Source organism: Notothenia rossii (assembly GCF_949606895.1).
Source record: "Notothenia rossii genome assembly, chromosome: 11".
NCBI lineage: Eukaryota > Metazoa > Chordata > Actinopteri > Perciformes > Nototheniidae > Notothenia > Notothenia rossii.
The window spans coordinates 50,410,059-50,420,906 of NC_136910.1; the positions used below are offsets into that span (position 1 = coordinate 50,410,059).

General features: G+C 39.9%; 1 protein-coding gene across 1 annotated transcript; it reads left to right on the top strand.

The window, feature by feature from the left end:
* The first annotated feature begins 1,413 nt into the window (after positions 1–1,413).
* On the top strand, positions 1,414–7,446 carry stbd1 (starch binding domain 1). The gene is made up of 3 exons (XM_079657496.1): positions 1,414–1,836; positions 2,887–3,275; positions 4,134–7,446. The coding sequence occupies exons 1-3, from the start codon at positions 1,560–1,562 to the stop codon at positions 6,528–6,530; spliced, it is 3,063 nt and encodes a 1,020-aa protein (XP_079513622.1). The 5' UTR covers positions 1,414–1,559; the 3' UTR covers positions 6,531–7,446.
* Positions 7,447–10,848: the final 3,402 nt, after the last annotated feature.

The following is a 10,848-nucleotide window of genomic DNA, read 5'->3' on the forward strand; positions in this document are numbered from 1 at the left end:
AGGACTGTCAATCACATGTCAGTTAAACAGAAACACAGAATAAATCACAACTCATTACAAAGGTTTAATGTAACTCATATACTTTGATCAGCTGATATTGTTTCTCATTTGACTTGTATTAAGCCTCACATACCTGTGCAATTTTATGAGGTGGGGAAAACCTTCACAGAGTTTGCAATGTCCCAAAAAAAAAAAAAAAACGTTTCATTGTACATATTTGTATGTATGTGATCTTTGCACATTCTTCTTTTAATATAGACTTCTTCTATCAGAGCACCTTGCAAAAGACACTCACCAAATCCTTCTCAGGCCTGTCACAAGAATTTAATTGTGTGTGTTTAGTCTTGTAATGTGTCTTCTCCTCTGTGTTTCTTTCTGTCGCTGCAGTGCTAGTTTTTATATCCAGCAGGAGGAGCTCCAGAGTGTTCAGGAACTTTCTTGCTATTACTCCATCTCTCCACTGGGAGGAGCTGTGACTCCGCTGATTTCTGGAGCTTTCCTGTGTGTTCATGAAGCTATTTTTATGATACATCTCTACTTGGATTTTGAGGCTAAAGAAAATTATTTATTTTATTTTGAATATATCTATATATTGTCATTATGAATTATTTGTTAATCGATCTAAGAAAATCACTGACACTAGAATATGTACAGTAGAGCCACATCGTTTATCAAAAGGCAAACCATTTTACTCCTAGGCGGTAGCCTACTCATGAACAACATATTGCACAAACCTGCACACCCCTCTTATTCTAAATAAAGGTTAAAATGTACATATCACAGTTATATATTTGTTACAATATGTTTTGTATTTTATTTTCTCTATTCTATTTATGTTCTTTATATTATAGTACTTTGTTTCTGTTTTTTGACAAAAAATACTGTCATTTTCAAATATTTTATGATTATGTTTTTAATTGTATTTATTTTCTAAATATTGGTTTTGTTTTTATTATAATGTATTTATGCTATATACGCCCTTATTTATTATTATGGTTATCATGATCAATATTATTTGTATTTACTATTTATTTATGGTTCACGCATAGGCCTACTGCCTATAAAGAGATATGGTTTGTTTTTTGAGCAAAGTAGATTTAGGCCATGATTAAACAAGGTCAATAGATAAAAAGTAAAAACATATATTTTTTACATCGGCATTAAATATATATTTGGATTAAGAAACTATGCACACCCTTAGTGGAGGTGTACAAATAACCTTCCATTTGAAGGGCCAAATCCTATTCATTATTTTGAGACAGGATGTCATCAGACTGTCTCTCAGTGGATCACGATTTGCTCCTCTCAGTTGGATGTGTGGAACAGGCTGCATAAACAGCTCCTTTCCCTTTTTATGAATGAATGCCGAGTCCCCGTGATCCAGCCAACCAATGAGTAGCTCGCACCTGCACCGTATTCAGATCTGCAGCAACAAGAGGTCACTACACTGGAACAACGTGCAGGATCTAGAGCGACAGCCCGCAGCCGATCAGTCAGGCCTGCATACGCACATACAGACACACACTCCGGGCTGGTTACTCCCACCACAGACCGCCATAATGCCGCTGAAAAACGGCAACACCGTGGGCGTGGAGAGACGCATGGACCTGGCGTCTCTCTTCTGCATGATCGGGCGGCACGGTCCCGCCGTGGCTCTGGCAGTGATCGCGATCGTGTCGGTGCTGGCGGGGTTCGTCATCTACCGGACCGTGAGGGGGAAGCGGAGGAAGGCCCCGGCCGCAGAAGGTGATGGCAAAAGCCCCGGAGAGGAGAGAGACGCAGCGGGGGTCCAGGAGCAGAGCCCGGAGGAAGCCCGCAGCTGTGTGCAGTCAACAGGTACACATCCACACATAACGGAATAATAACATGTACATAATGAGGAGAGTGTTCAAGACCTTGGCTTTCACTATGGTAAACATAATATAAAATAGCCTTTGCATTGTCAACACTAGGTCAGTGTATTTTGTGCATAGGACAATAATGCCTTTGAATCTTGAATGTTGAAATATCATATGCATTTGAAAGGGTAGGCTACATCACGTGTTACTATTAATATATTGTGAGTTAGGTTACAGGAATGATACTGTAGGTCACCATAAGATAACTATAAAACTCTATTATTAACCCTGTAAAATCTTCATAGGTTTATCCATTATAAACGTATATATTTAATAGTAGCTAAGACAAATAATGTTAGTAAATGTTGGCAGTGATGAAACCATTGACTACTTTGTAAGGTATTAAACTTCTTTCTACTCAATTGAAGTTCTACTAAGGTTACAGTTACTACTTTGACCTTTTATTACATTATGACAGTGGAATTAACTGGTTACTGGTTATTTATTCTAAAATCCACAAGGGAAATAATGTACTTTCTATTATTACTACATACTGTAGTAAACTATCTGTCTGTTGGAGCAACTATGCTTATCAAATAAAAAATGTAAAACAAAACATTTCATAAACTCAGAATATGTAATGCATTGGTATGTATTAAACTAACCCTATCCCTATAGTACAAATGTTATTTGATCAAGTGACCTTTGATCATTACTTGATCAATTCAGATTGCCAAATATACAATTGAGTAATAGGGGTACACAAAGGAGATTTGGGGCAGGTCAAATAAGTCGTTGTTGCTGATTGCATTGATTACTTACCCTGTGATTAGATCATTTGCTGTATTGTCATTTCATAAGAGGGTACAAAGGTGGAGAAAAACAAGAAACCTTTTTGTAAACCAGTAGAGATACTTATCAAATGTTACAACTGAATACATTTATCTTGCACTTACCACTTTCAAGTTTTTTGATAAAGTCAGACAAAAATGTTAAAAGGTAGAACCCAGAAATAAATTCAAAATCTTTCCTCTTATATCCCATTTAGACGCGAGTGATGAAGTTTTATCAGACATGAAGGAGGATGTTGGTCTGATTCAGAGTGACCTCAAAGTCAGGCACCGTCGTTCTGCTGCTGCTGAACACACATCTTCACCTTACCCTCATCTTAAGAGTGAGACCCAGGTACCAGACAACAAGCACACCACTTCAGATGACGCAGAGAAAGTGGCTGTTGTGTGGGACTCTTACCAAGTATCAGAGGCGTATGCAGAAGAGGCTTCTAAGAGCCAGCAAAGTGGTACTTACACGGAGGCTGAATTGGTGCTGGAGGATGCTGTTGACCGCCAGGATGTGTTGGAAGAACTCCATTATAATGAGAGCTGCCTGAACAAGACTGAGACTATTAAGGATGAGAACAATGAGGAGGAAGAGAAGGTAAGCAGCCATTTGTCTCAGAGTGAGGTTATATGCAAGCTTCAGACACATTTCAATCTAAAGAGATAGTTTGGACGTTTTAAAGTGGGGTTGTATGTGGTACTTCTCCATCAGTGTATAACACAACCCCATATTTTTAGCCACCGGAAAGAAAGGCCAATAAAAAAATAACAATATCAGAATAAGTGTATGTTATATTTACAATTCTTAGATTCAGTTTGAATTTAGTTCCCTTCCAGAAACATTGTCTGTATATCTGTCAGCAAGGTAATGTGGGAAAACAATAAAAAAAAAAAAAAGATCATTCATATAGTTAGAATACGTCGAGCTGACGCCTCTGTCCACAGCACTGTAGGTTTGGCTTCAGTCGCGTAACCTCTATCTGCTTCTCCCAACTCATAGTGGGCTGAATGACCTCAGGCAACCCCAAATCAACACATCCAAACTATCCCTTTGAAACAATTATTGAGGTTCTGGTAGCTGATATTTTGGTTACCTTTGGACACAGAGAAATTTGGTTTTGACCCCCCAATTCCACTTGGTGTGTTTTGATGAGCTTAGCTAACAAGTTTTAAACTAGTATCTATTTTTTAATCCAACGCTTGGCAAGAAAGCAAATAAGTATATTTCCCCATTTGTCAGATCTACTACTGTTTTAGGATTTAGAACACTAACCCAGTTGGAATATTTCTCTCTCATCTACAGATCAATTTTCCTTCTCCTTCATTCTCTGTTTAGTAACCGACTTGCACAGAGTAGGAGATCAGCCACAGGCAGTTTCTCTGTCTTGTATGTATTTGTATCTACTGACAGGCAAAGTTAGACCTGAAGATATTAACTTTCTCTTCATGTGTCTAGGTGTTGAAATCAGAAGACCAGGAGGATGAGGGTCTGAGCGCAGATGAGGATGTTTCTGACAAGCAAACCAGAGAAGAGGCGGACAACTTTCTGTGTGCTTTCATTAATCCGGTTTGCTTCGAACAAACCCGTCATATGAGTGAAAACAGTGATGAAGACAAAGATAATGAAACAACGAACGACGTGGAGGACTCTGAAGAGCCTATCATTCATACAGAAGATGTACCTGATCCTTGTGTTTGTTATGACAATGAAGAGTTTGAAGAAGAGGAACCAGAAAGTATTGACTGCAATAGTTATTCCGCTGATAATAACTTCTCTCCGGATGAGGGAAATGGATGTGAGGAGTGTTTAAAGGATGAAGGTCATGATGACAGTCTGTCAGGTATGACAACTGATCAACCAAACGCTCAAATCTCAGGCATTGAAGATTCCATCGACTTGTCATCAGATTGTCCACAGAGAGAATATAAAACAGCTTCATCTCTTGATGAAGACACTGATATTACCATTATTTGCCCTCACATATCGTCACAAGAGACAGGAAATCAGCATGAAAACTTCCAGAACGGTACAGCTGTGGCGTTGGCTGAAGAACGCGATGACCAAGTGTATGAACCTCATGTTCAATCTTGCTATGAAGACATAGAAAATATCCAAATGATAAGGAAAGAAGCTTTGGACGAGGCAAGTGTTTCTGATGAGCCTGACGTAGCTGCCAGTGATGGTGAAAACATTGCTACCCCAGAAGATATTCAAAAGGCTGCTGATACGGACACATTTGAAAATGACACTGATTCTGTAATTGTTGAAGAAATAGTGTGTCCTCAACTGCACCCCATTTGCCAAGAACAACAAAGTGACCATGTAGAAACAAATGAAAATGTCAACGAGACAAGAGTCGATGACCCTGATGCTTGCAAAAATGCTAGCTGCACCGCACTAGTAATGTCAGAAGATATCTCTTGTCCTGTAATGTTGTCTTCCTCCCATGACCAACAAAGTGACCACATGGAGAATAATGTAACTTTGGACAAAATGACGGTTCAATCTGACATTGATGCCCCTGGCTGTGACCATTCTACAACCACTTCACTAATAATGCCTATGGAACCATCCCATCCTGACATGTTATCTTCCTCCCAAGACCAACAAAGTGACCAACAAATAATTCCTGAAGATACCACTGGTGCTGCTTCTGTCATGACCGAGGACAGTAAGCCTCCTATATGTCAAATTCGCTTGCCATCTTTCGAGCAATTCAAAATGAGGGATAATGACCCATCATTGGTTGGTAGTGCTGGTGTAGAGAGTGGGATTTCAAGCATGGCTGTCAGCCCTGATGGTGGGAACGACTTTGACGTGATCTTTGAACATACAGTGCTTCCGATGATGGATTGTTATCTAAAGTCTGACTGGCAGATGGAGGCTCAAAAAATCCTCTTTGCTGATGATGCAGCCACATCCAGCATTGAAGACGATACGGCAGGTATGGTGTTCCAACCTTTCCCATCCCATCACTCCCAGCAACCCCACAGCGAGCAAACAAGTTGGACTGATTATGAATCATTAGCAGCAAACAACAACATGTCTGGCCATGAGATCGACGAGAGTTACCACAGAGCGATAGATCAGTTTGCGGCGGAGATTGCAAATAGTGTTACTAGCTTTGTGGAGGAGCTGGAAAAACAGTCAGGTGTGAAAGTTGTAGAGGTTGTAGAGGTTAAAGAACAGAAGGCAGGAGTAAGTGTTGAAAAGAAAGAGGAAACAAAAGCAGAGAAAGAGAAAGAAGAGGACTATGAAAAGACTGAAATCAGTATCATGGAGGCAACTATGGACCATAATGAATGGATCATGGATGGAAACTACCAAACCCTTCCCTGGATGAATCTTTCTGCTTTATCTGTTACTCAAGACCTTACAAAAACCAACGAGCTTCCCACTGGAGAGAGCCAAAACAGCTTGGCTTCAACGGACACCACCTGTGTGGATCCAACAGAAATCCCACCTTCTACTGATGTCCAACAAACCAGCACTCTCTCTCTCATCAACGATAACACGGAAAATAACAAGAAGGTTGTGGCGGTACAGCCCATGCCCAAGAACGTTAACGTGACCTTCCGCGTCCATTATATCACCCAATCGCCAAGCCAGACGGTGGCTGTCACGGGGAACCAGCAGGAGCTTGGGAACTGGAAGGAATTCATCCCACTTGAGAGAGCCAAGGACGGGCACTGGGCCACGGTGGTCAGCCTGCCTGCGGAGAGTCACGCGGAGTGGAAGTTTGTGGTGGTGGACAAGGGAGAGGTATGTCGCTGGGAGGAAGGCGGCAACCGCCATCTTGACACGGGTTACGGAGACGATCTGCTGGTGCACCAACGTTGGGGACTCTTCTAAAAGGCGAGGTTCGAAAAAGATTGATAAGGGCATGTTCAGTATTGGTGGTGGATACGGATCCAGAGAGTTTATATCATATGGTAACGTATATCCATCGTTATGATTTTACAACTTGATTTGAATTTGAACAGTAATTGGCCACACGTGTTTTGACCTGAAGGGTTAGGGTTATCCACACAATGGCATAGTTATCTAATGGGATTTGTCTTAGAGGACTTCTCTAAACTAGACAGTGATTAAATGGATCTTTGAGGGAACTTTGAAGATTGCCTTCAAAATACAGAAGCATTACATGAGACGTCTTCCTTTCTTCCGTGGCAGTATCTGTGATTATGCAAATTGCACCTCTTTAAAAAGCTCTATTTAATGCAAGTGTTTGATTAATGTGAAAGGAGACTTTATTATACTGTCCGTATGCTGCTTAAGTACTCCCCAACAATGTCTGAGAATAAATGCACATAGTTCACTTTTACTACGGCAATAACGAAAGCAATAAATGTATATTGTTGGTGTTATATCAGGTATTCTAATGTGCTTGCCTCTTAACTTTGATATAGTTGATGCTTCCTTTATCTCGCCTGACTGTGTGCATGTACCACTGTCCCATTGTTGTTCTATCAATGTGCCTTTTAAACATGATTTTTCTAATAATGTGTTATAATACATTAAAACAGTGTTTTTCTTTTAAAGCGGTAATTTTCTTTGTTTTAAGTTGAGTGAATTTCTTAAGGTGTATTGTCTATGTTCTTAATACAGTCACTTTCTTGGTCATGTGTATGCTTTTAATCGAAGTAGACTTCTATCAAAAATCATGTAAGTTTTATGCAAATATCTTGTTATGCAATACTGTGGAGATAATGCTTCTTTTGAATGCCATTAAGGTTGAGTTTGTTACCAAATAAACAAGTCTGTCAAATCTATGTGTTTATTTTACCAGTTCATTCATTGAGAGTCCACATTTTCCAGATTTGATTGAAGTTGAAATGTATTATTAGCTAAACACATGAGGAAATAATATTAAAAATCTGCATTGAAGTTGATCAATTCTATATGTATTTATTTTAGTGTCTTTTTTATATTCTGTGAATCTTTACACAATATATATAGATAGATAGATAGATAAGGGGATGCTGCGATCCATTTGTGAAGACAGATTTGCCAATCTCCATTCCAAATGATTGTTTTTAAACTGCTTACAGCAGGTCCACTCATTTATTTCTCAACCAAGCATCGACATGTACAAATGCTGTGCTTTTGCTATATCAATCCATGTGAATCATTTACTGTTGTTGCGACAGCCTGAGACAAATTCAATATTTTAAATGATACCTTCTTACATTTCTGTGATTCAGACCAAAAGCCGAGCTGGTGACCTTGTTCTGAGTCCAGCTGGCTCAGAGGTGGCTCACGCAGAGGAAGCGTCATTAGCAGGCGTGTTTCCCTGCCAACTTGTCAGCTCCACTGAGCGCCGTGCTGAAGGTGACTTCATCTTCCAGCCAAGGAACGAACGTACGCATGAACAAATGCAATGTTTCGCCAGTCCCGTAAATGATTCATCTGCACTGCAGGGAAGCGGGAGGTTATTTCAGGGGATGGAACCAAAACAAAGCAGTGCTGGGAGAGGGAGGGGAGATGCATTATGGGAAGAATGAGTTATAGTTCATTGGCAATCTGGCAAATAGAAGAATTTAGAGTAAGCCATGCAGACTTCGAAATGAAAAGAATAATAATTTACAGATCAAAAAATCAACAATGAACAAGAAGGCTTTAAGCACTTTAGACATAGATACAACGATTGTTTAGCGTAAAATACTGTCAGCTATAATATAGACTTTGAGTTTCCTGTGGTTAACATAACGGCCCGTCCACACAGCAGCGTTAAAAAAAAATCTTGAACATCTTGGAGGTGGGCCTGTCTGAAAGCTTGGGGATTTTTTGCAAGCAACGCGACCATCAACCAATCACATGAATATCCCCGCCCCCGACATACCTCCAAGATTTTCAAGATTTTTTTAATGCTGCTGTGTGGACGGGCCGTTTTACACAGTACGAGTGGATTTGGTATCTTTGCTTTTGTCACGGTTCAAAAGGAGTAATAGCCTAATGTTTGCCGTCTTGGTTTGGACCACAGAGGCTCCATTTTCAAATCATCATTTACATGTTCTGATTATACATCCATTATCTTCATTCATTCATTCATAAAACTCATTCAGAGGAAAATGTACAACGCTTTTTCCCACTTAACATTTGCTGTATAATATGTGCGTACTGTATGAAGGTTATTATGACAACAGCAACATTTAGACCTGCCACTGTGCGTCTTCTTCATGTAACAGCCTGTGAAATGTCTTAGCAGCAGTTGTAAGCATTTGAAAAAGCCTAACTATCCAAAAGGAACAATTATTATGGGAGCCGATTGACCCTCAAGCTTTGCATAATAAACACGTTGCACCTTTGAACCAAAAAAGGCCTCTTGGACTCATCTGCCTCACTTCAGACAGTGTCAACTGATCAGGTGAAAATCACGTGATTTCTTGGATCAATTCTATTTGAAAACAAGAGTTCAGGGAACTTTTGCCCGTTTGCCCTATTGGAGAGATCCAAATTTAACAAAACATGATTTTATTTAGAGGTTCTGTTTACACTGAAAGCCTCTGATCAATATGTTCAATTTGTGTGAAGCTGACCAGACAAAACGCGGATACGATCTGTGATAAAACCCCGTTCTAAAGAGCCAGCAGAAGTGATGTTAATATATTCTCCTGGGTCATGTGGCGTGTAAATGCAACACACCCCCCTCACTGGTGCTAACGCGGCAGCAGGGAGCGTGTGCACTTTCTAAGGTTGAAGGTAATCCTTAATTTAGACACAAGGCTTACAAGTGACACCACTCTTACACTTATAGATGACTCTCTCTTTGTCTCCCACTATCTCACATAGACTTTTGGACAAGTACACACACAGGGTTTGTCCAACATCTGAACAGTTAAGCCACTGTTGAACCAATGTTTGATTTCTGTTAAGGCTAAAGTCTTAACACTGGCCATTGCTCTGTCTTCAAATGCTGAGTAAGGTTGTCCTTGAGTTGACAACGCCTTCAAATCATCACCCTATAATGGTTATTCAGCTCCTACCGTGTCTCACTGTGAAAGCTAATCATCTATTGTCCATCCAAAAGATAAGGCTTTATCATTCAAGATGCCTGAATGTCCCAGAGAGGCTACAATGTTACAAATAAAAGTATGATGGATAAACCATACAATATTTCTTCCTTAATCCTTTCTTATTATCACCTTAATCTGCAAACCTCTGCCTATACAGGGAAGTGACAGTGTTGAAAGGGGGAGAGAGAGGGGATGACACATGGCAAATAGTCGCAGGATGGATTCATGGGGCTCTTCTAAGCAACACTACAGCCAAAAAAATTAAGAAATACAGTTTTTTTAAAAATAAATAGTCTTCAAGTAGATTTTTTTTTTTTTATTGTAATTTAATTTATTTAAAGTGTTGGCACTTTTCACGCATTCTTAAATTTATTTTTTTCATTTGTCTTGTCTGTGTATGTTTTAAAAAAACAGGAAGATATCCTCTACCATCAATGTCCAACCAATCGAGATGGAAATATGGCAGGAAGTCATCCTGGTTCTCTAAATACAGCGCAGCGGTTTGTTGCCTGGTACACTGACACACACAGTGATGATCCTCTAGCTGGAGTTGGAAAGCCTCGTGTGAAATTCTTTTCGAAGTGGACTCTGCCGTCTCCTCTTACAGCTTTCCACTTGACCTTTGACCCAGGAGAGTTTTACGATAATGTCACAGTGTATGTACCATAGTGGGTCTTTACCCCAACATTTAACTATAACTAACTACATCTTACATTTGCTTCAAATCTGCCCTTAATTGATCTATTTCTGTATCAAATCTGACTGTCTTTTTGTAACAATAAATGTCAGAGCTTATTTTTAGTTTAAAGATTCTAACTGACTTCTTTTTGGGTCTCTGACCGCTTCTTATTTCAACGATATGGACCAGAAGGTAAGTTGTAATGAATAGAAAATGTTAGATTAAAGTTTAACAATGTTTATCTGGTTAATCAGAAACACTATTTCAGGTTGGCACGTAATGAAAAATAGTCTGTGGTTGTGGTTTGGGTGTGTCACACTGGCAGGATATTTTTAAATCATTCCTGTTCCATACTGTGGGATCATGCAGCAACCTTCACTGACCTTCACTAGGGTCTGCTGACTGCTGCACTGCCATAAGGGAGGAGGGGGGGGGGGGGGGGGGGGGGGGGGGGGTTTGCAAGGGTTACATAGGA

Excerpts from the sequence above, each read along its gene's own strand:
- stbd1 (XM_079657496.1), top strand. The coding sequence starts at position 1,560 with ATGCCGCTGAAAAACGGCAACACCGTGGGCGTGGAGAGACGCATGGAC. Across the intron at positions 1,837-2,886 it reads CAGCTGTGTGCAGTCAACAG|ACGCGAGTGATGAAGTTTTA; the intron begins GTACACATCCAC and ends TATCCCATTTAG. Across the intron at positions 3,276-4,133 it reads ACAATGAGGAGGAAGAGAAG|GTGTTGAAATCAGAAGACCA; the intron begins GTAAGCAGCCAT and ends TCATGTGTCTAG.